Genomic DNA, 23,550 nt, shown 5'->3' on the forward strand with positions numbered 1-23,550 from the left:
ACGCGTAGCTGAAAAAAAAATAATTTTATAACCGCTCATTAAAAACACTGTTTTCTCAGAAACATGGGTGATGGTTACAACGTTTTTTTTACGCGCATCATCAACAGCGATTTTTCCAGGAACGGCAACATTTATTTTATATATGGCTGTCCCTCAAGCTTTTTCTTTTAATATATTTCCATTCGGTAATGTTTATTTTACGCTTTCGGCCTTTATTCAGCTGCTTTTCTGCAGCAGAAGTAAAACGCACAGCACTTGACGCCATTTTGCAACAAACTAAACAAACACACAGCGCAAACCTATTATTGTTACAACCTTGTTCAGGCCGATGCAATGTTCGCAAACTAAAATGACCCGTAATAATATACATGTTAAGGTCGATTGCAGTAAAAACGGCTATATTATGTCGGTTACAACATTATTCCATGTTTACCGTCGTTTCTAAAATATTGTTGGTTACCTTGTTCGGGGCAGGTATTCAATTAAAAAAATAGGGTCTACCTGTACAGGTAGGTATACGTACATACCTACCTACAGAAATTTATCAAGTGACTTGCAGTGATTATTTAAGTTTGACTTTGATGTTTCTGTCAGTTAGTCAGTTGCCATTTTTTGTTTAAATATTTGCTTAAAATGGAAGAAATTCCACAAAATATAAGAGAAAAGGCCATAAAAGCGACCGAAAATCTTTTGCCAGTTAAATCAAGGCAACAGTATGATCGGGAGTATGGCATATTTGGTATTTGGAAAAATGCCAACGCAATTGTTCAAATAACCGAAACTGTTCTAATGGCATATTTTCGGCAACTTGTAAGTTATTGATTTTATTTTAATAGGTACATATGTTTAACAAATTTTAATATTTTTAGTCGGAAAATACAGTCCGAACTCTCTCTGGACCAAGTATTCTACCCTAAGGTCTACGTTAATGGTCTATAAAAATATAGACATCTCGCAATATCATCGTCTCACATCTTTTTTAAAAGTTAAGGATGTCCCGAAGAAGTCTAAAGTTTTGGAAGGAGAACAAATAATAAAATTTATTAAGAAGGCTCCTGATGATATCTACTTGGTACACAAAGTCATATTGGTAATGAGTGTTTTTGGAGGTTTAAGACGAGATGAGTTGATCAAAATCACCATTGATGGTATTGAAGATAGAGGAACGGTGTTGGTTATAAAGGTACCAGAAATTAAAACTTCAACTTCAAAAAGTTTTACTATCATTGAAGAAGATTTAGGCGCTTTAAATTTAATAAAAAACTTTATTTCCAAAATAAAAATTACAATTTGAAATGTCCCGGAAAATGTAGCTGATCCCACTATAGAATGGTCGGTGTTTTTTGTGATGGTAGAGGTGGCAGCACTAACGCTATTTTGTATAGTTTGTAAATTGTCCATTAAAATTATTTTTGTATAAAATGGATGTTTATTCTTTATTATGAGAGAAATAAAATTGGATAAGCAATAAAATTTCCGGGCATTATCATAATGCCCGCTTATAATGCCCTAGGTGTGATAGCAGGTATTATTGCTACCATAACATATTCCGTTTCTAAGGTATTATAAATCAATAATAGATAGGTTAAACATAAACTAGTTTTCGTTTTATAGCTTCGGAACTATTTTCGCTACCGCAACCAATTTTTTTGAGACATAAATTATATTTAGTATGTTTATTCTTTGAACCTACTAAACAAAAATAATTTTAACCAGGGGCATGGAAACCGGGGGGATATTTGGTGAATTTAACTTTAAGACTTCAATTTCTGCCCATTTGGATACCAGATTATAATGCTCCTATGCCTTTTGCATAAAAAAGTTGCTCTAAGCAAGAATCGCTAAATATCACCGTTTTTGTAAAAATTAACTAGTAAATTAAGATACAGCAACTTAAGTAAATTAAGATACAGCATCAGAATTAATTATTTGATTAATAATGCTAAAGTTCCTTTGCCGAAAAGCGATTGTAATAGGATGCGTCCTAAAATATAATAGAATAATTTCCATTATTCTTAAACTTAAAACTAAGTCTGTTGGCTCAGACCAACTGAACATCGATATTATTTTATTGTTTTGTCCTATAATAATTCCCTATATCACACATATTATTAATTGTAGCATCTTAAATTCCTTTTTTCCAACAGAATGGAAACACGCATTTGTTGTACCAATTCCGAAAAACTCATCTCCTGTAGAATTTAAAGATCTTCGGTATATTACCCACATTTTCAAAAATTTTGGAGTCTTAAATACGTAGTCACCTTCAAAAATTTGCGATATTACCTGCAAAATAATCTGGCTTCCGATCAGGCTTTTCATGCGCCACAGCAATGACCGCAGTGACGGACGACATACTAAGATCCTTAGATCAAAGCAAAGCTTCCATTCTTGTACTGCTGGACTACGAAGACATTTGATCTTATCAATCATAAAATTTTAGTTTCTATTCTTCATTTTTTTGATTTTTCCGACAATTCATGTAATCTAATTTTCTCGTATCTTTCAAGTAGAACACAGCAAGACAAACTTAATAATAGCCTTTCTTTATCACTTCCGGTTAAGCAAGGCGTTCCCCAGGGTAGTATTTTAGGACCCCTTTTATATACTGCAAGCTTTTATTCTTGTCTAAATTTTTTGATTATCACTTATACGCAGACGATATGCAACTCTATATTTCTTTTAAAAAATCTGAGTATGGTAATGCAATTAAAAATCTTAATTCAGATTTACAAAATATTTATTTAAAGGAGCATGCTCTAAAAATTAATCCTATGCAGTCAGCTTCTTTGATCTTTGGTGAGGAGTATCTTCCATATAGTAACCATAGTATATCTATTGGTGGCAATACGATTCCTTCTAAGACAAGTTGCAAAAGTTTAGGTATTTTATTAGATAAAAAGCTGAGATTCAAACATCACATTTCATTATTATTAAAGGAAACCTATGGATCATTAAAAATTATTTATGGACAAAGACATTGCTTGAGTAAAAAAATAAAAACCATGCTTTGCGAGTCTCTAGTCTAATCTCATTTTAATTTTTGTAGCCCTATCTTTAGCCCAAAAATGACAAAGTTATTCAATTTGGTTTTTTTAGTAAATACTAAATTGTTAAAAAAAACAATAATTCAATTAATAAGTTACACACACAGCACTTCTATACTCGATAACTGTGAAGGTATTATTTGCAAAAAAAAAACTCGTATTTATAACATACATTATCACAGAACTTTATTCATAAAAAGTAGAAAATTGTACATACATTTCCCTTATTTACAAAATAAATACACGAGGCAATATAGAAACAACACGCCTCTTCGCCTTAAATCTACACATTTAGGGACAAAAAATTATCTAATTAGACCTAAAAACTCGCTTAATTCTTCTTCTTTTTTGCTTCTTTTACGTCGGGAACCTGCCCGGTGGCTTTTTGATATTCCATAATCAACCGTTCCTGGACATCTGGCAAGCAAGGGATGTACCTGCAGTACTCCATAGTGAACTCGCCCTTGCCTTGCGTACTGGAACGTAATTCGCCCGCGTAGCCGAACATTTCGTTTAGTGGTACTTCGGCGTACAGCGTGAACCACCCTTCGATACCCTCCGCACCCGTGATGATTCCGTGTCTTTTGTTTAATTGAGCGGTTACGGCGCCCTGGAATTCATCGGGGGCCGTCACTTCTACGGTCATGATCGGTTCTAGGATTTGCCACGCTCCCTTTCTAAAACCTACAAGTTTTTTAATATTACAAAAAGGGAGATTATTAGAGAAGAATGTTGCTTTGCAAATGGTAGTTGGCTCGTGTGAAAAAAATTAGACGTCACAAGAGAAGATCCATAAGAACTGAATGGTTTCATTTGTCGAGTTTAGTAGTGTAAAAGTTGGGCAAGTAAGTATATCAGTAAGTTATTACTATATTATTCAGAGCTGATTTTACATTGTGGTGTTAAAAAACTTCTAAAGGTACTCAAGTAATAAAGAATGAAATTTTTGACAACTATGAGGTCATAAAGTATTGCAGTCTAGGTAGCTATTTAGGTAATAAATGTAGATAGGGATCTGAATTCTGAATTGTACAATCCTTAATATAATTACCTTTTGGTATATATACGAAAAATAAAATATATTTTTCAGTAGTTGTAGTGCTTCTTAGTTTCTACCTGTGCCGATACAACAGGAATCAGCGAATCGACAATCTACAGATTTCTTAGTGAAAGAAAAGGTGAAAACAGTGTAACCCTGATAGTGTAAAAAACCCTGGTAGAATGAAATGACAACAAGAGTAAAATATTAAGAGATAATGAAAATGTACCAGAAATGGGTAGGAAAAAGTTGTGGGAAATTTTACAATGTTTTTTAAGGCAAAAACAAAACAGTTAATCTATCTTGATAGATACAGAAGAGATAATTTGTTGAACTAAAGATTACCATGAGGAAAAGAAAATTCCGTCATTGTTATAAACAATAATAATAATATTAATAAAAACGTTTATTATTTACCATGGAAATTACATAGAATATAAACTTACAGGTGTGTTTAATAATTGGGGTAAATAAAAGCCAATATATCAGACTTCTGCATGGAAAATGTAGGTTCTGTTCTACCTACATAGGTACAACATAAAAAACTAGCCATTCAATTACAATTTATAAACAAGAAAAATAAAAAATAAATCTTCTAGCTCTAATATGCATGTTACTGATTATCTAATATAATTTGCCTTACTTTTGTTTTAAATTGATAAGTAAAATTCGAAATATCAGTTATATCGGGTGATTAGCGTATTAATGATATGACAAATATTATAATAGTATAGTATAATAAATAAAATTTAAGTGGTGAATGTCTGTCCAGAGAGGACTGCGGTATTTAATAATTTTATAAAATAGCACACTAGAATGTAGCTTACGTCTATTAGATTTATTAAGTAACTTAAGATCATTATGCTTATGTGATACATAACCTTGCCTATTAATACCATAAATAAAACGAATACAAGAGTTTTGCATTTTTCGAACTCTGTAAGAGTCTTGACCAGATGGTCAAGACTTGGTGGTAATATGTTTGATAGTCTAGATAGACAAGGTCCATAAACCATATTACAATGATTAAAATTTGACAAAGCAAGAGAGTCGCATAGCTCACGTTTAATATTCAGATCTAAGTAACGTCTATGAGGGTACATGGTTTTTAGAGCACAATACGACTTACGTAGAAAAATTGTCTGAATTCAGCTTGAGAAAGTGATAAATAAAAAATTGGCTTACTAAAAAAACCTTTTGATAATGATGCTGTAAAAACAGAGAGTATTCTAACAATAGTAAGAGATAACAAGGCATGTAAAATGACCAAAGAACATAATATAATTCGCACTATCAATGGAAAAGTAACGTATCTCAAAAAAAGTCAAAACTGAGATTTTTATTGAGTTTGCTCGAAAAGACGATAATTTACTAAATGAAAAAGTAACACATTCGAAAAAAGGGCGGGAAATATTTAAAAATGTAATAAAACAAATTTTAACATAAAACTATAGCAAAAAATTTCCAATGTAAAAGTAACATATTAAAGTATACTGCCCATAAAATCAAGAATGTTTGACAGATAAAATAATGGAATACTAACACATCTAAAAATGTAACACTATTAACCTGTAATAACAAATTTTTTCCTATTAAATTTAAAGTGTTAAATTAACGCAAAATAAAATATATCATTTTTACATTAAACATCTATCCTCATAAAGTTAAGAAATAAAGAAAAACACGAACATAACATCAAATATGTTAGTATGTCTTCAACAACTTACTGAGAAAATTCAAATACAATAACGCCACAACGCAAAAAACGTTGATATTTTATTAGCCGCGCGTTAGTACCTGCGAAAGGTATGCCAATTATTCTTCTCAAGAAAAAGTTCAGCTTCAAAGTGAATACGACAAACACGTTGATGACAAAAATAAAGCTCAACAAGAAAAAGAGATTGATGCATCAAATGCCTTAAAAGATTCAACTAACTCAAGTTGTAGCTGTTTATGATTTACAGTCCGTCCTTACCACACCTTGCTCACAAGTCTCAGACTTTTATTACAAAAGAGGGTTCATGCTACGTTTGGTCAGAGAATATTGCAAAGCGCGGTGCAAATGAAATTGGAAGTTGTATTCTGCAATTCCTAGAAAGAAACTGCCAAGAAAAACATGTTACTTTTTATTCTGACAACTGCGCCGGGCAGAATAAAAATAAGTACATTGCTAGTTTGTATTTATATGCAACCACTTTCCTCGAAATTCAATCAATAACGCATAAATTTTTGGTAACAGGTCATACACAAAATGAAGGCAATAGTATGCACTCATGCATTGAAAAAGAAAAAAAACGTTTGTTAAAAGGTGGACCTATTTTTATCCCTTCTCAGTGGATTCCTGAGAAAGTAAAAGAAATGGATCAATCTGAAATGTTTGATCTTCAAAAATCTACTGATATAGGTTTAAATTTTAGCACTGATACTGATAAAATAAAGGTAAAGTGGACCGATATAAAGGTAATTATGACAAATAAGGGTAAGCCTGAAATGATATGGAGATGATGTTCCGGACAGCGAAATACAAGTTCGAAATAACTTTCTAAAATGTTATTTGTATTACCTTGTATAAAAATATTGTTTATTTAATTTTTGACAATTTGCCCTTTTTATGTTAGTTTTTTTAGGTTATAAATAATTTGCTAATATTTTAATTGCCTAGTAAAACAGCACCACATCTCAAAAATATCTGTACTTACTCCAACTTTATTTAAAATTCTAAATAATCTGTTTAACATAATACCTACCTTTTTGAACATTTATTTTGAGTATAAATATTAAAATCTAGCAAAATAAGATTTATTGTTTTCAATAGATGTTAAGCATAATTAATCCGTTTCCAAAATTTTAAATTGCAATATCTCAAAACTCGAAGTTTTAAGATACGTTACTTTTACATTGAGGGTGCGAATTGTTCTTCGTTTGCCACCTCATCACTGTGAATTAAATCCCATAGAATTAATTTCGGCTCAAGTAAAATGATTTATCTCTAGACATAATAGCATCTTTACTTTTTACCAAAGAAAACTGGGGCAATGCTGTAACCCACGTTATTAAACAAAAGCAAAAGATGTGAGATTTTGATAATCTTGTCGAAGAAACCATAGAACCTTTAGAAATTATAGTGACAATGTCAAACAAATTCAAAAAAGCTTTTGTGGACATTAAAATGTGAATTACAATCCGAAATCCGTCGAAAATCAAGGTCAATTATTTTGTCTCAATTGTTTAAACTTAGTCTATCTAATCTCCTAGATATTTCACATTCCAATGACTCAACCTCGTATTTAAGTTCATATAATGACTTTATTTCCTCCTTAATTCAAATAGTTTTTAATTGAATAAAATCAAATATTTAGGAGTAAACTCTTCCGTGCAATTATATGCTCTTCCTGTAGGTTTGGATGAGTGTAGCCTGACTGGAATTACATAATTCGAAATATTCGATGATGTAACTGTTTTACACATACGTACGAAAGGCAAAAAACTAGATGTTCTGGAAAGGCTAGAAAACTAGAAATTACAAGGGAGATTAAGAGAAGTCCAATAGTAACGTGTGTCAACGACGTCTTTAACTGATTATTCAATAATTTATTATAGTCTCCAACAATTTATCTTTTTTTGAAAATATCTTAAATCGTTAATATGATATTTCCATAATATTTAACAGCTCGGTCTGGCGACACGGTTAGTGATTTGGTTTGGAGGTCCTAGGTTTGACTGCCATTCTTATTTGTTCTTATCTTTTAAAGAAATATGTGTGAAATGTATTGGAATTTAGTAATAATCAATGTTATTATCATATTCTAGTCAATAACGATACACGATGTTGTATACTTTTATTTTTACCTTTACATTAAAATGGTTTCTTAGCGTTTGTGTCACTGAATTTAAATGCGATGTGTTTTTCCTTTAAATTGATGTCTAATTATAGCCCCATAGTTTTCATATTGGTCTGATGATGCCGTAAGGCGAAACGCCTAACACAACAAATAGACGCTGCTTTTATAAGATTTTAACTGAGTTTAATTTTTCTCCTTCATAGAAAGCTTAACGTTTGGGTATTCCCATGTAAGTTCCTTATTAATCTCAGCTGTATTTTTTTTGGATCATTTCATTAAAATTGCTTGGTCTATTTTAATGAAATCCTTGTCACTGTACTTTATTTTAATAAACCAAAAGTTATCAAGGCCGAGCAATAATTAAATTAAATTGGAAGTGGTGTTTTGTGGATAAATTGGTCAATTTCTCCCATTTCCAGTTATATTTAATTCATTTTTAGGGCTCTACAATAGATAGAAATAAATGGTGTTGAAAATATTTGTTAAAAAAATAAAGTTAACATTTATGTATGTAAATGATAATATACATGTCATAGAGTTTCAAGAAAGTCGGAAGGTACAACTATCAAAAACACTTACCTAATAAAAATGTAAATATCACAAATTAAGGTCGGTTACATACATGAGGCAATTAAAATATTTTATTTGAACGAATCCGTTAAGAATATATTCTAAATTTAGGTTATTATCAACCATAAGCCCAAGATTTCTAGTACTGCTTACATATGGAAGCTTTTCAGAATTTATGTTTAGGTTAGTAATGCTTTCTATCATTTCTTGGTGCTTTGGATGACAAAAACTTAAGTCAAGCATTTTTTTGCATTAAGCACAAGGTTATTTCTCTTTGAATATTGATATATTTGTTCAAGATCTTTATTTATTCTATAAAAAGCCTCGGCAATGGATGAAAGGTCAAATGAATATCGCATTTGGGTATCATCAGCAAAACAGTACATACTTCAATATACAAATCCAACTAAAAATTTCTAAAGTGTATACCAAAAATTATAGCGGTCCAAGTATGGATCCTTGTGGCACTCCGGAAGTAATACGTATCAAATCCGACACCATATCACCAATCACGACTCTCTGATACCGGTCACTCAAATAATTCATAAAAAGCTTAAAGTCGGATAAAGGCCATAGTATTCGAGCTTGGCACAAAGCAAATCATGATCCAGAGTGTCGAAAGCCTTCGAAAAATCCAGAAGAATTAAGACTGTAGCTTTGTTTACATCGCGAGACCTATAAATACCGTCTATTACATTTAATAATACAGACGTTGTACTATGTCCTTTTCGAAAGCCAGACTGTAGAGGACTTTTTTAGAAAGGAATATTTTTGGAGGCATATTCATAAAGCCGAATGTATGCCCTTTCTAGTATTTTGGAAATTGTAGGAAGTATACTAATGGGTCTTAAATCCGAATATGCTTCAGGATTATTGATCTTAGGTAAAGGAGTTATGTGCGAGATTTTCCACAAGTCTGGAAAGTAACCACTTTCCAAACAACAGTTAATAATATGGGTTATATGCTTATATATCGCAGGAAGACAGTATTTAAGCATTTTTGCGTTTACGTTATCACAACCAACAGCGTTACTTTTAAGATTGCTGACTGTTTCAATAATTTCGTCAAACGACGTAAGTTGAAAGTGAAAAGTACGTTTTTCATTTAATTTATTAGTCCTAAAAAACGAGGCATGCCTTGTACAGTTTTTAGAGTTACTAAAGACTGAGGAGAAATATTGATTTTTAAGAGTTTTCCAAAGCTGTTTTATATCTTTGTTAGTCTCACAATATTCCAAAAATGCATTTTCTTTACGCCTTAATAGCAAATTAATTAGTATTCTTCTAATTCTTAAAAGAGGCTTAAAAAGAGATTTAAAAAAATCTTTGAACAGTTTTAAACTTAAAAACATATTTACTAGGTTTTAGCTAGCTTAGTTTTTATTTTCTATTAATGTTGTTAATAATTATTCACCATCTGTGATGATCTTTTGCTAGATTAAAGTCTATTATCTTGAAGGACTAGCATTATATTTTTTAAGTAACTTTAAAATGCGATTAATTGTTGTTTGTTATTTGGTTTTGTTTTGATCATTCCGCCTTTTTACTAGCTAAAATAGTGGTTTAACATGCTAATTGGATAAGCTTTTGTATCTTTGGCTTACAGCTACCTAATGTGTTTGCAACACCACCCTAGTTAAATCAATTGCTAAACCACATTACAGCTTCCAATTTGTGAAGGTTGCTTTAGTCCTTTTATTATTTCAGTTGTTGAACTTGATCTTTAAGTCATATTCAGCGCTGATGTTCTCCAAAAAATTTTATTTTATAAAATTTTTAAATAAATTTATTTAAAGTTAGAAGCACCCATTTATCTGCAGGTTGGAAAATGTTTTCCAATTGAAATTAATTCCCCTTTGCTACATCTCAATTAGGGTGAAAAAGGGAATTACATTTTTTGTAACAACATTAATTCACTGTATATTACGAATTTAGGCGCATTTTTTAAATTATAATCTTTATTCACTAGAAATAGAACTAGAGAATTCAATACTAGGCGTAAAAACTACAGAAGAAATTATTTTATTTATTATATAATAACCAATTTACTCACAAAGCATCACTGTTAATTCGCGATCTTTGGTCACCAAGTCATTAAAATATGTAAAGTAACTTTTATAGAATAATATTATAAATAGATCAGAGGGAACAAACAGTTTGCCTTGGCTCTGGTAATGGTACATATGTTTACTCAGCGTCATCCTTGGTGGTACAGGGAGTGCCTCAGGGTTCAATCGTAGGCCCAGTACTATTCATATTATATGTAAATGGTCTCAGTGAGTGTTTTCCAGGGTGTTTTATCAACCAATATGCTGATGACACTTCCATAATCTTCTCAGAACATCTGATTGAAGAACTATCTGTCAGAGCTTCTCAGGTGGTGGAGAGGATGCAGGAGTGGTGTGACAATCATGCTCTGAAGCTAAATGCTGATAAAACCGGGCTAGTGACATTCTCCAAAACTTTACCTCAAAATTCCCTACTTGTAAAGTTTGAAAAAAAGTCTCTTCAAGAGGTAGCTTCCTTAAAATTCCTTGGTATACAAATTGACTCCTGTCTTACATGGGTCCCACACATAGACACTCTTGGCAAAAAACTAAATAGTTTCTGCGCGTTAATAAGGCGTCTACGAGAAGAGCTTTCCCTAAATTGTCTGAAGCAAATTTACTATGCTTCGGTCCAATCTCTAATCACTTATAGTGTAATGTTTTGGGGATCTTCAACTGACGCCGTGTCAGTCTTTATAGCACAAAAACGGATCATAAGATGCATGCTCAGACTCACACCACAAACGTCTTGTAGGACTTATTTTACTAAGCTTGGTCTACTCACTGTTCCAGCTCTGTACATTCTTATGTTAGCTATTTTTGCAAAGAAACACCTGCATCTTTTCCAAACTAATGAAGATTATTATGCTGAGGGTATGTCTATTGTGACAAGGGGGAGAGCTGAACTGAGTATCCCAACTCATCACTCTGCCTTTTTTCAAAGATCTCCTGCCTTTGCTGCTATTAAAACATATAATAGATTACCTCTCGCCCTAAGGCAAGAGAAAAATATCATGAAGTTTAGGAAAGACACTGCAAGGTATATGTTGGGCAAGTGTATCTATAGTTTCGATTTACAATTTTAAATGTGTATTATGATTAATATTAAGGGTTTGTTTATTAATTTATTTATTTTCATAATGTATCATACTTGAGATATATGTGGTAAGGTAATGCACCCAATATTATGTCCAACATTATCTTTTTGTTCTTACTATTTTTACTAGCAGTATGTACTGTGTAGATGTTATCAAATTTTAATTTTGTTCGTTTTGTGACATTGCTATTGTCTATTTAAATTAGATCTTGAAAGCAATAAAGAAATTATTATTATTATTATTATTATTATAATATGTAAAATGTTTCCATACTTTCAAAAAAAAATCAATATGGGAATTACACTTGTCCAATTTGCAAGAATATTACTATATTTGAATACATTTACAAGAGATACATTTTTCCAAATATTTTCAATGCTTCATCTGAAACTTATTCCAAATTTTACCTAACTCAGTTACGCTACTACTTCTCGAGCGCAAAGGGTTAGAATTCACACTTCGAGTAATAACATTAGCTTAGATAATTAATTAGCTTATTAAAATCTGTGCTTACTTACAATCTTTTACCGCCCCCTGGGCGGCCAAGAAGAACGCATGCTCACTAGAGTCGACGATATGATGCGCGCCATCTATCAGCCTAAATTTCAAGCCGGACAATTTTTGGCCAGCGAGATATCCCTTTTCACCCATGGCAATAAACCCTTTCCGCACCCCGGGTATGAATTGCTTCGGTACGTTAGTGCCGACCGTTTCATCGACGAATTCCAAAAGGGTGTTTTTGTGCGGGGGCAAAGGCTCCAAAACCCCCGTGACCCTGGCGAACTGTCCTTGACCTCCCGATTGTTTTTTGTGCAGATAGTCGAACTCGCACGGGGAAACCTAGAAGGAAAATAGTTGTTTTGCTGTTTAGTTGCATATCTAAAGAAGAATGTATTAGTAGCCTAAAATGGTAATGTATCGGCTATATCTTCAGAAGCATTAGTCTTTTAGAAAAACAAAGATATAGTCCATAAGACTAATACTTCCTGAGGTACAGGTTTAAGTTTACTAACCAAGGTTTCCCTGAAGGCTACTTTTGGCTTTCCCAAGATAACTGGGCAATTATATTCACGTTCCATACGTTGACCGTAAATTTCCAGATGGAGTTCTCCCATTCCAGACACAATAGTTTCCTTATTATCATTATCAAAGTTAAAGTGGAATGTAGGGTCCTCTTTGGTAAATCTATTACAGGGAGAAAAGCTTATTACGGTCGCACGATATAAGGAAATTACAATTAACTGACCTGGCAATAGCCTTAGAAAAGTTATCTCTATCCTTGTTGTTCGCAGGATAAATTGCCATAGAGACAACGGGTTCCGGTACGTAAATGCTTTCCAGTGACAAATTGTGTTTTAGGTCGGTTACAAAGGTGTCACCGCTGGCGCAGTCTATTCCAAAGAGGGCGAAAATATCGCCGGCGTACACCTGCGTACAAGGAATAGTCCAAGATTAGTGCAAACATAATAATATATAGGGTGTCATAAATTTATTATTTGTGTCAAGTGGTTGTGTATTATTGTTCTGTAGGTGTCTAGTTCATAGGTTGAGAAAAAAATGGATGGACCAAAGGGTACAATACTCCCGGAGCCTACAGTTTTCTTTTGAAGTTTATGGAGAATGAGTGCATGAATATCTCCAAAGTGTTTTTTATATATACGTATTATTAATAAATCAGAATTTAATTTTTTCCACAAAATAGTTAAAAAACGCTAGTTACATATCGTCGGTGAAACCAGAAAATAGTGTATGTCCAAAAATGTAAATTTTACAGGCGAGCTTAAAAACTTTCGTGTTGGTAAGTTTTGAAGTCAAATTTGTCAAAACATTTTTTAGACTAATAAAAATTGAAAAAGGTTAAGTTTATAGATATTTTTTTTATAAAAGCTCTTACATATTTTTTAATAGGACATACACTTATTTCCACAAAATGTTGCTGTACATACACTTTTTTCTTTATAATTTGGCTTACTAGAAAAGTTAATTCAAAATAATACAGCATTATTACAACAAATATTTTTATTATTACAAAAACATTAACTTAACAAAACTTAAAGTAGATGGCACTACAATAGCGTAACTTTGGTTTAAAACTAATAATAATTTAATATTGTATGCCATTCACAAATAACTTTAGTACAGTACAGCCTTAGTAAAAAACAGAACCAAAAAATTCTTTGAATAGGGATATAGCGAAGACATCTTATAAATCAAATTATGTATGGGGAATGTTATCATAATACTCATGATAGTCTGGTAACAAACTTTTTTTTAGAACTTGTAAGTCATTAAATTTATCTAATTTAATTTTTCGCCTTTCATTGTACAACCACGGAAGAGATTCGTATGGAACAAATAATTGAGTAATTTGCTTTTTTTTTCTAACTATGAAGTTTTCCCAGGCAGCATCTGTGTGTGAGTGTTTTAGTTTGTACTGAATAATGCCGTCGTCAGTGTATTTTAATTGCTGAAGGTCATTAACTTCTGTTATCGGGATAAGGTCGGGGTTAAGGTCTGGGATCGCCAACTTTTCTTCGACCAGGTCTTATTGATGCATAATAATCTAAGCCAGAAAAGTCTTTAAAAAATGTATGATTTAAGTACGACACGTTATAAGGAAATGGAGTAATTCTTGCACTTTTACAATGAGACACGTAGTCTGCTGGCACATTAATATCCTTACCTCTAAGACGTCTTTCTATTGTAGAATGCATAGAATCAGCTTGCATTTTTTGCGTATGCCCTTTAAATAAATATTTTTGTATTATGATCAAGTTGTACTGCACAGCAATGTTTAGCAAAGCATTTGCCAACACCGAATTCCGATTTTGTGCATTACACCCAGAACTCCAAAAAATTATTATTTTTTTGGTCCAATCTGGAATTGGTCTTGACCACTTCCTTTTCTATGAAATTCACTAAAATAGAAGAAAACTCGTTCGCTGTAAGAGCGCCCTCCACCTCACTCCATAAGAAGCAGAACCCATCTTTGGTTTTTACGTTAAATAACGTAAAATTGTGCACTGCCAATTTAGTCTTGTAGTACATAGTGCTAACATTATTTTTTGGAGCCAACAAGACAGATTGTAGGTCCATGGTGAAAATGAATTCGGTGTCATCGGCTCTCTCTTCATCTCTTGCTTTTTCTTCTCTTGCTTGGTTTTTTAGTAAAAGGTGTTGCTGATATTCCTCTTCAGAAATATTCTTGTTTTTAGATGCAACACAAACCTCACATTGATCTTTTTTCGGGTGGTACTTTGAAAGATTTAATTCCTGAAACACATCGTTAAAAATCGTTCTTGAAAATGGCTTAATGTTTTCATCTTTGCAGTACTTCTCACAATAAAAGCGGTAAAGCTCTTGTTTACTAGTTCACATGGGTTCTAAATATAATTTTTGTGTAGAAGCTCGGCAATAATGGGACTCCACATCTTTAAAAGTTCTGGATTATCTAGCATTGTCTGGCGCTCTATATTCATAGTTTTCTCTTCCAATTTAAGCCAGTGTAAAGCACAGTTATGCTTTAAACCAAGGCTAGCATTAAACATTTTCTTGCAAACTCTATATTTTACCAAATCTTGCACCAAGTAGTACCTAGCAGAAAAATCTCGTCGCGATGTTTCTTTAAGACCTCTCCGCCTTTTCACAGGTTCAAAATCAATAAGACCTTTCGCAAACTCTTTTTTTTCTGGCCATGATTTTTTCCAAAAACTTTCAAAAGTTTCGCGTCTCTTATGTTCAGCGAGCTTTTTACATGCAAAAACATTTTTTTTATCTGATATTTTGCAATTGCAAGTATTGGATAAAAATTTGCCGGGTTTACTAACATTATATTTCCATTTCCCTTCCATTTTCTTTTTCCCTAAATAAGGTAATCCCAATTCTCGCTTTTTCTTATTTTCTTGATAAGAAGAATCTATTTTCTTAATAGGAAGTTTTCTTTTCTTTCTTCGTTTACTAGACGTTTTGTTCTCCTCATCTTCATCAGTGCCTTCATTTTCCACTTCGGCTTCAACTATTTCTTTGTCAGTATTATTTTCTATGTTCATAAAACTGATATCGTCTTCTGTCTCTGATGGTGAAAATTCGCTTTCGTCACTCTCTGAAGAAATTTCAAAATTGCCATCACTATTTCTCCTATTCAATCCAATATCTGAAACTCCAACTTGAACCTTAGGTTTCTTGTTCTGCACGGGAGAGCTTGTAAAACAGTTTTCTTTATTTTCCTCCAAAATTGTAACCAAATCAGTTGTAACCAAAGTATTAGTAGAATTTTCTTCAAATGGTACATTATAATCCATAATTTCATCAAGTTGCAAGTTATCATTGTTAATAAGACTGACTATTTCTTCAACATTATTATTTGAAGCATTTATGTCTATTTGGATTTCTATATTATCCTCAAATAATACATCATTTTGGAGTGCTTCATGTAATAGTCGATTTGGATCTTGTGTTTCAATTTTTAGGAGTTCCAATATTTTACGTCCGCGTGACATTATGCGAAGAACTAAAAAGAAAAGTGTGGTATACGTCAAATATGGTATACGTAAATAAAATTGAAAGATTTAACAAAAATGAAACTAACAAAAATTAAAGTAAAATTGGAAAAATTGAAAATACAGTCTTCTCTACTCGTATTGAATAGGTATTAATCAATAAAATTATTTTTGCCGACATATTTCGAACACAGAAGTGTTCATCTTCAGAGCTATAATAAAGAATCAAAATTTTATAAATAAAATGGAACAGAATAATATAGCGCTGAAGATGAACACCTCTGTGTGCGAAACATGTAGGCAAAAATAATTTTATTGATTAATATCAATTCAATATAAGTAGAGAAGACTGTATTTTCAATAAAACGCTACTGAAAGTATGGGCTACTTCTTTATTCTAAGAATTAAAGATTAGAGTATTTTTGTCCTAATAAACCTTTTCCAACCATAACAACGACGATTAAAATGACCTATGAAAAAACGTGTATATCCATTAAACCAGTTTTTAGAATAAAGTATATCTCCACACCCTGACAAAATTTTAATTTATTTCCAAATCATTAGCGGCATTGTTGAAGAAAAAGTAAATAACTAATGCAGAAACTTACCTTTTGTCACAATTCTCACAAATAAATAATTAAATTAACTTTTTTCTTGGTAAAAACTTTAAGTTTCTACTGAGCTCCTACCACATAACCTTGTTGATAACGGTACTGTACGGACTTACACTTTTTTCCCGTCAATCTAACCAACGCTGGATTTACACACAATTCTAAATACAAAATACAGAAATCTGCACGTCCAAATTAATTTTAAAATTTTGCTAGTATAAAGATTTAAGCGTTCTCTACAAGTTGGCACTGAAATGTAATTTTCGACAAAAAGTGGAGTTACACGGTTTTCTGGTTTCACCGACGACGAATAGGAAGGGACATTCCTATTCCACGAAATCACTGGTTGTGGGACAAATGATTTATTAAAGCTGCTGTTTAAATGTTTTCCTGGTTAAAATACAATTCAATAGGTCACATGAATCGATCTTGCTGTTAAGATAATTTTAAATTTGTTAACAGAATAAATATCTTAATTATATCATACAACATAAAATAAGCCAGTTAATGTATGGTAAATATCTGTCATTCTTCTTATAATACAATAATCATTAATATCTGTGTTGTAAATTAAAATATATAAAGATTCGATTCTAGTATTTGAAAATGCATTTTAAAGCTCTAGCATAATATTCGTTTTATTCGCAGAACATATTAATTACTTAAGCATCAAGTGTAATCGAATGCTGGGATTAATTGTAAGAAATAGTAGGCTATTAACCTCTAAAAGCATTATATTTTGGCTATATTTATAGTCGTTTGGGTTTTGCCTCCGTCGTCTGGGCTCCGCAATATGCGGTGCATGCTAACAGATTGGAAACAATACAAAATAAATTTTTAAGATTTTTGGACTATGAAAATACTGGTATATTTAACCTACATGCTAATTTAATAGAACTTAGAGTTAAATATCAATTATATTCACTTGCAACACGGCGCTCTCACACAGACATGTTCTTTCTCTATAAAATAATTAACTATCAGATTCACTCGAGTTATCTAATATCCCAAATACCTTTCTATATATCTCAGCGAAATTTTCGAAATTCTTATTTGTTTCCAGTCTGTTTGTATAGAACCAATGTAGCAAGGAATTCGCCGTTAACTCGTATGTTTTCCTTATATAATTCCAAATTTTTTCTGTAGATTTATTTTGCGCTCTCTTTCTAGGTTTTAAAAAAGAATCAGAGATCCTTGTTCTAATTAACTAAAACACGAAATTAGAAACCTAGCACTTTACTGTATTTCTGCTCTTGTATTATTTTTTAATTTTGTATTAGTTAAGTACACCTGAAACACTTTGTAATTTGTGGATGTTCCTTTGGGTTTCGACCTGTTAACATCCTATTTGTTTTTGATAAATAAATAAATAAATGTGTACTATATAATTAGATTATAAAATGCAGGAAGCATCTAGATGAGCGTGAACTTTTTGTTCTGTACGTCGCAACAACTTTTAATGTCGCTACATGGTTTTATACTTTTTATTAAATTTCAAGTATTTATGTCATAAAGTCATTGTGTTTATTATATAGTTTTCAAGGTTCTACCATCAAATGTTTTTAGCCCTGATAACCACCCCAAATTGATTCGAAATGCTTGCATCTGATTTGAATATTAAAAAATCTAGTCCAAGGAAACTGCTCATTATTCTGTTTACAAGAATACCTCCTATTTCTATATGAACATATTATGTATCCCAGTTTTAGTAGTTTCTTTTTTTGTTTTTAGTATTACAAATGTTAGATTAATTTAGTCTAGTTTTTGTTTTTTACAAACTCAGTATGCACTTGTACACATCATATCAGTTAGTTGTGTTCGAGTTATAGTGTAAGAGCATAAAATGAATAAATAAATTAAGGAAACTTAGAACCTGAACAATTTAAAAAAATTGGTTTACTTTATTTTAAAACTCTTCTTTCAAAGCCTTTTTTTTGGGTATTGGTCTCTTACAAAAATTTATTTAAATAGATAAATATTTGTAGAAATCAATTCCCCAAACGCCAAAAAACACTCAATGTTTTTAAAAGTTTACCTCAGTGACGTCCTCCATCTGATTGGAATGCATCCGAACAAGCCTGGCAATCCTGACTTTCCTCTGAGTCCTGGCATTATAAATATTTTCTCCTTTACTTAACATTCCTTGATAGCACCTCATATAAGTCAACTGGCCAAATCTGCCTGCCTCCAGCTTAAATGCCAGGGCAACAAATGGTTTTTTATCGCTCCTCTCTGGATCAAGAACAACTTTTTCCGGTTCCTCATTTTCCCCTTTATTTTTAAAGGCTTGATTCTCTACCTCACCTGGGTTGGGTAAGTAAGACAGTACCGCATCTAGCAGAGGTTGTACACCTGAAATAAACCTTAATTAATAAATTATCCCCTTTTATAAAATAATTAATAGCGACCTTTATTTTTTAGGGCAGTACCCACCATCACAGGGGTAAAAGTTCTTTTTAAACAAGTTCTTCGAATGGCATTCTTGATTTCATCCTCAGTAATCGGTTTTTCCTCTAAATATAACTCGCCCAAATGCTCATCTGCATTCGATAAATGTTCTATGAGCTCATGACGCCTTTCTGAGACTTCAGTGCGCATATCGGACGGGATATCGTCGTACCGAATCTCTTCCCCAAAACTACCCTCAAAATAAATAGCTTTTTGGGTCACTATATCGATAATTCCCTTACAGTCACTTTCAAGGCCTATTGGAAGTTGAATTAATGCTGCATTGTGACCTAGTTTGGACCTGAAAAACAAGATCAAAATAAACAAGAAATTTAATGAATTCACATAATTTATTTTTAAATTTAGCTTTTAGCAATTTAGGAGATTTATATGTGAACATTTTTTACAAAATTCAAAATAGCATGTATTAATTGAGGAGTAATCAGACAAAAACCGATAAATCCATTTTTTGGCTAAAACGAGTTTACCATTGAATCTTATTACATTCGGTCCGATACATCGACTGGCCATATCAGATTCAACGAAAACCCGATATATCCTATTTAAGATCGGCACCAAAGGCAACCAAATCAAGCAAAATACGTTAAATCCATGAAAAAAGATATTTTTACCCTGTTTCATGCAAAATACGATAAATCCATGTGCAGCATATTTTTATTTTTAAAAGGTAGTTTTCTATTCTTGGCTCGTATAATAAATATTATTCACGGGTTACATTAGGTTTCTTGTCAAGACTAGTTTAGCGGGGAGAACTTTTTTTTACCTAAGATCGGTTTGTTCGTCACATCGTCAGTATTTCAAGGAACGTTGTGGTAGCAACATTACTGATTTTGGTATCAGTATTAGTCTTAGTTGCTTGCTTAATAGGGCGGGCGTTTAATAAAGTATTTACTTGGGTGGTTGTTAGGTTCGGTAGTTAGTTTTAGTAGTTTACTAGTTAAATTTAGCAGCTTCCTGAAAAAAATATGGGAGATGAGGAAAGGGAGATGGATATACCTGTCAAGGAACGTAAAAATCTGTTAAATATCATTTAACACATGCATGTACATTTTTTGTTTTCTGTTAGGCAATATAGGTAACCGCATCAAAGTTGCAAAAACGTCGATAAAAAGAAGATTACAGAAATGCCAGAAGTACATAGATAAAGATCCTGAATTACTAAGGTTTAAAAGGCCACGCAATCATAATACACCAAGTTTTAAGTGCAATAGTGTTAAGTTAATTGATATTAAATTAATTCGCAAAAATTTTTATGATATTCCGGACAAATCTGTGCAAGACGTTAAGCTTTGTCATATGCTTGCTGTTTCTTGTGCAACAAGAAAGCGTCCAAGTAAGATGTACCAAAAAATCGTCTGCTTAATATTGCGTATTATTTAAAAACTAGAGAACAAAAAGCAGTCAGAGTGTGCCAAAAAATGTTTACATCGAGTCTAAGTGTTACAAAAGACTGAATTAACACTGTCGCAAAAGTTATACACCAGGGAGAAGAACCCAAAGAAAAACGCGGTGGTGATGAAGTGTCGCAAAAATCAGAAGAGAAGAAAACCAAAATAAGGGAATTTATCGGTAACCTAAAGGGGACCGAAAGTCATTACAACAGAAAGGAATCCCAAAGGATTTATTTATCATCCAATATAAGTATTGCAAAACTACATAAGACATACAACTCAAAACATGACGAAGTGTACCAATCAAGTTTATCCATGTTTGCTAGAATCTTCTCTAGAGAATTTAACATCGGATTTTCTTCGCCTGCTGCAGATGTCTGTTCCCTTTGTGTACGCCTTAAACATAATATCAGAAAAGAAAAGGACTCTAAGAAAAAGTCCGACCTTATGATTGAACGCCGTATTCATAAAAAAAGAGCAAATGCTTTTTACCAATTGGCTAAAGAAAACCGAGAAAATTCTCTTAGCCTTTGCTTCGATATGCAGCAGGTGCAACCTTTACCCCGGACCCCCATTTCGGACGCCTTCTACTCACATTAAGTTAGCTATTATGTATTCTGCTGCGTTGGAATGGCTTCTAAGGATCCTACGTTCTATATCTGGACAGAAAATTAGGCTGGACGAGGTTCAGTTGAAATTGGTTCTGCACTTTTGACACACCTAGATACTCTAAACCTTGAGAATATTGAGGTATTAAGATTATTCTGCGACGGATGTGGGGGGCAGAATAAGGGAATTCTTATTCTGCCCTGCCCCCCACATCGTTCATGCCCTTTACTATCGGCTGAAAGTTAAATCCGCCCCGGGACTTAAAGAAATATGGGTGACATTTCCTGTCAGAGGTCACAGTTTACTTCCAGCCAATAGGGTCTTTGCCGCGTGGAAAAGAGTCTGCGAAAAAATACGACAGTGGTGAAAAAAGAAGAATATTGTGAGATATATTCCCAGTTTGGTAGTGTAAAACAACTAGGAATTGATTGGAAGTTGTATAATATTAAAGAGCTGCAGGGAAGTTTGATAAAAGTTACAGGCATCTCTGACTTTAAAAGGATACACTTACAGAAAACCAAAAAAAAAGGCAGAGAATATTGTAAAAGTTCAATGCCATCAAAATTACAAAGTAGTGCTTTTAAATGAAACTCCTCAAGTTTTATTAAAAGCGCGAAAGACAGATCCATTTAATTTAAATGAACTTCCGCTGGGTCGTCCATTTCCTGACAAGAAGAAAAAAAGTTTAATTCATTTAATGGAACAACAGTTTGGTGCTGCATGGAAAAAAGAAGCAGACCTGACCTGGTACCTAAACTTATTATGCGAGCCCAACAAAATCAATGCTGAAGAAAATGATGGAGAATTTCATTGTGACTGTCTAGAGGATGACGCCGGAATGCTGATTTAAAGTTTGTTGTTAAATTTAAAAGGACTGTATTAGGGTATCATTTATTTTTCTTTGCTAAACATTATCAGGGTAGTAGCATTTATTTTTGTAAAACAGTTTCATTAAATATGTTTGACCGCATAAAAAATGTGTTTCTTTTTTTTTTTTAATTATTATTTTAGGAAGATAATATAAAAAATCTACGTTTGATCTAGACTTATTTTGGTTAGTACTTGGCAAGCAAAAGTAGACAAATCTGTTTCATTCAAGCAAAAACCAATAAATCCATTTTTTTAATTGCAATAACTTTTTTATAAACAAACTGAAAAACTTAAAATTTTCTATTATAAAATGTTTATTATAGCACCTACCCAAAGCAAATTTAAATTAGCAAAAAAAAACAGTTCGGATTTAGCACCATCGGTTTTTCCAAATATGTCAAAATTGTTTTAAATGGTTTTATCAGTTTTTGTCTGATTGCTCCTCAATTAGACCATAGTTCATTGCAATTTTTGCCTTCACATGAGGGTGTAACAATGCAAATAAAGTAATACTGTATTATATAAGGCTAAATGGAAATTGACTTGAAATATTAGTCCCTGGATGTAATTCAGAGATTAAAAAAAATAAATAAAACAAATAATTGGTTTTACCTGACTTGTGACAAAACCCTAAAAGGATTAGCACCCAATCTGTCCAACTTATTAATAAAAGCAATACAAGGCACATTATATCTCTTCATTTGCCTGTTAACAGTCAAACTCTGACTTTGAACTCCACCAACAGCACATAAAACCAGAATAGCTCCATCCAATACTCTCAGGGCTCTTTCAACTTCCACAGTGAAGTCGACATGTCCAGGTGTGTCAATAATATTAATATTATGATCTTTCCATATAGTGTATGTCGCTGCACTTTGAATGGTTATGCCTCTCTGCCTCTCCAGCTCCATTGAATCCATCGTGGCCCCCACGTTATCTTTACCTTTTACTTCATGCATAGACTCGATTCGGCCTGTGTAAAATAGTATTCGTTCTGTTAAGGTGGTTTTGCCACTATCAATGTGAGCTGAAATTCCTATATTGCGGATCTTTGAAATGTCTTTGTGTTCGGCGAATTTAACCGACATGGAACGCTAAAATATTAGTAGTAGTTTGAAATATCAGAATCGTTATATCAAAAGTGTGAAAAATGATAATTTTTAGGGCATTTTAAACATTGCCAAAGGAAAAACCACACTTTTCATTAAATGGCACTAAGAATATTTTGTATACGTACATTTATTAGATAATTTAATACCCCGCGGGTCATGTTTGGGGCTTTGAGACTCCGCATAACGTTTAAAATCGTCATTTTTGGAGTTTTTTCGAAGGCACAATACAAAACTTTAGGTTATGTCACCACCTTAACGTAATGGAAGAGGTTATGTTAAATGTCACACGAGGTGTGACAGATGACGGATGGTGTCAAGATTAATTTAATAAGTTAATTTAATACTG

The 23,550-nt window shown here is 32.5% G+C and overlaps 1 protein-coding gene across 1 annotated transcript; it reads right to left on the reverse strand.

Annotated features, from left to right (window-relative positions):
• Positions 1 to 3,207: 3,207 nt before the first annotated feature.
• LOC126740713 (elongation factor G, mitochondrial) lies at positions 3,208 to 23,497 on the reverse strand. The gene is made up of 8 exons (XM_050446845.1): positions 23,330 to 23,497; positions 22,705 to 23,186; positions 19,162 to 19,502; positions 18,789 to 19,105; positions 12,890 to 13,071; positions 12,657 to 12,828; positions 12,162 to 12,483; positions 3,208 to 3,731 (listed from the first exon to the last, which is right to left on the reverse strand). Exons 1-8 carry the CDS (start codon positions 23,402 to 23,404, stop codon positions 3,379 to 3,381), a joined length of 2,244 nt encoding a protein of 747 aa, XP_050302802.1. The 5' UTR covers positions 23,405 to 23,497; the 3' UTR covers positions 3,208 to 3,378.
• Positions 23,498 to 23,550: the final 53 nt, after the last annotated feature.

The sequence above is a fragment of the Anthonomus grandis genome, chromosome 9 (assembly GCF_022605725.1).
Source record: "Anthonomus grandis grandis chromosome 9, icAntGran1.3, whole genome shotgun sequence".
In the NCBI taxonomy this organism is placed as follows: domain Eukaryota; kingdom Metazoa; phylum Arthropoda; class Insecta; order Coleoptera; family Curculionidae; genus Anthonomus; species Anthonomus grandis.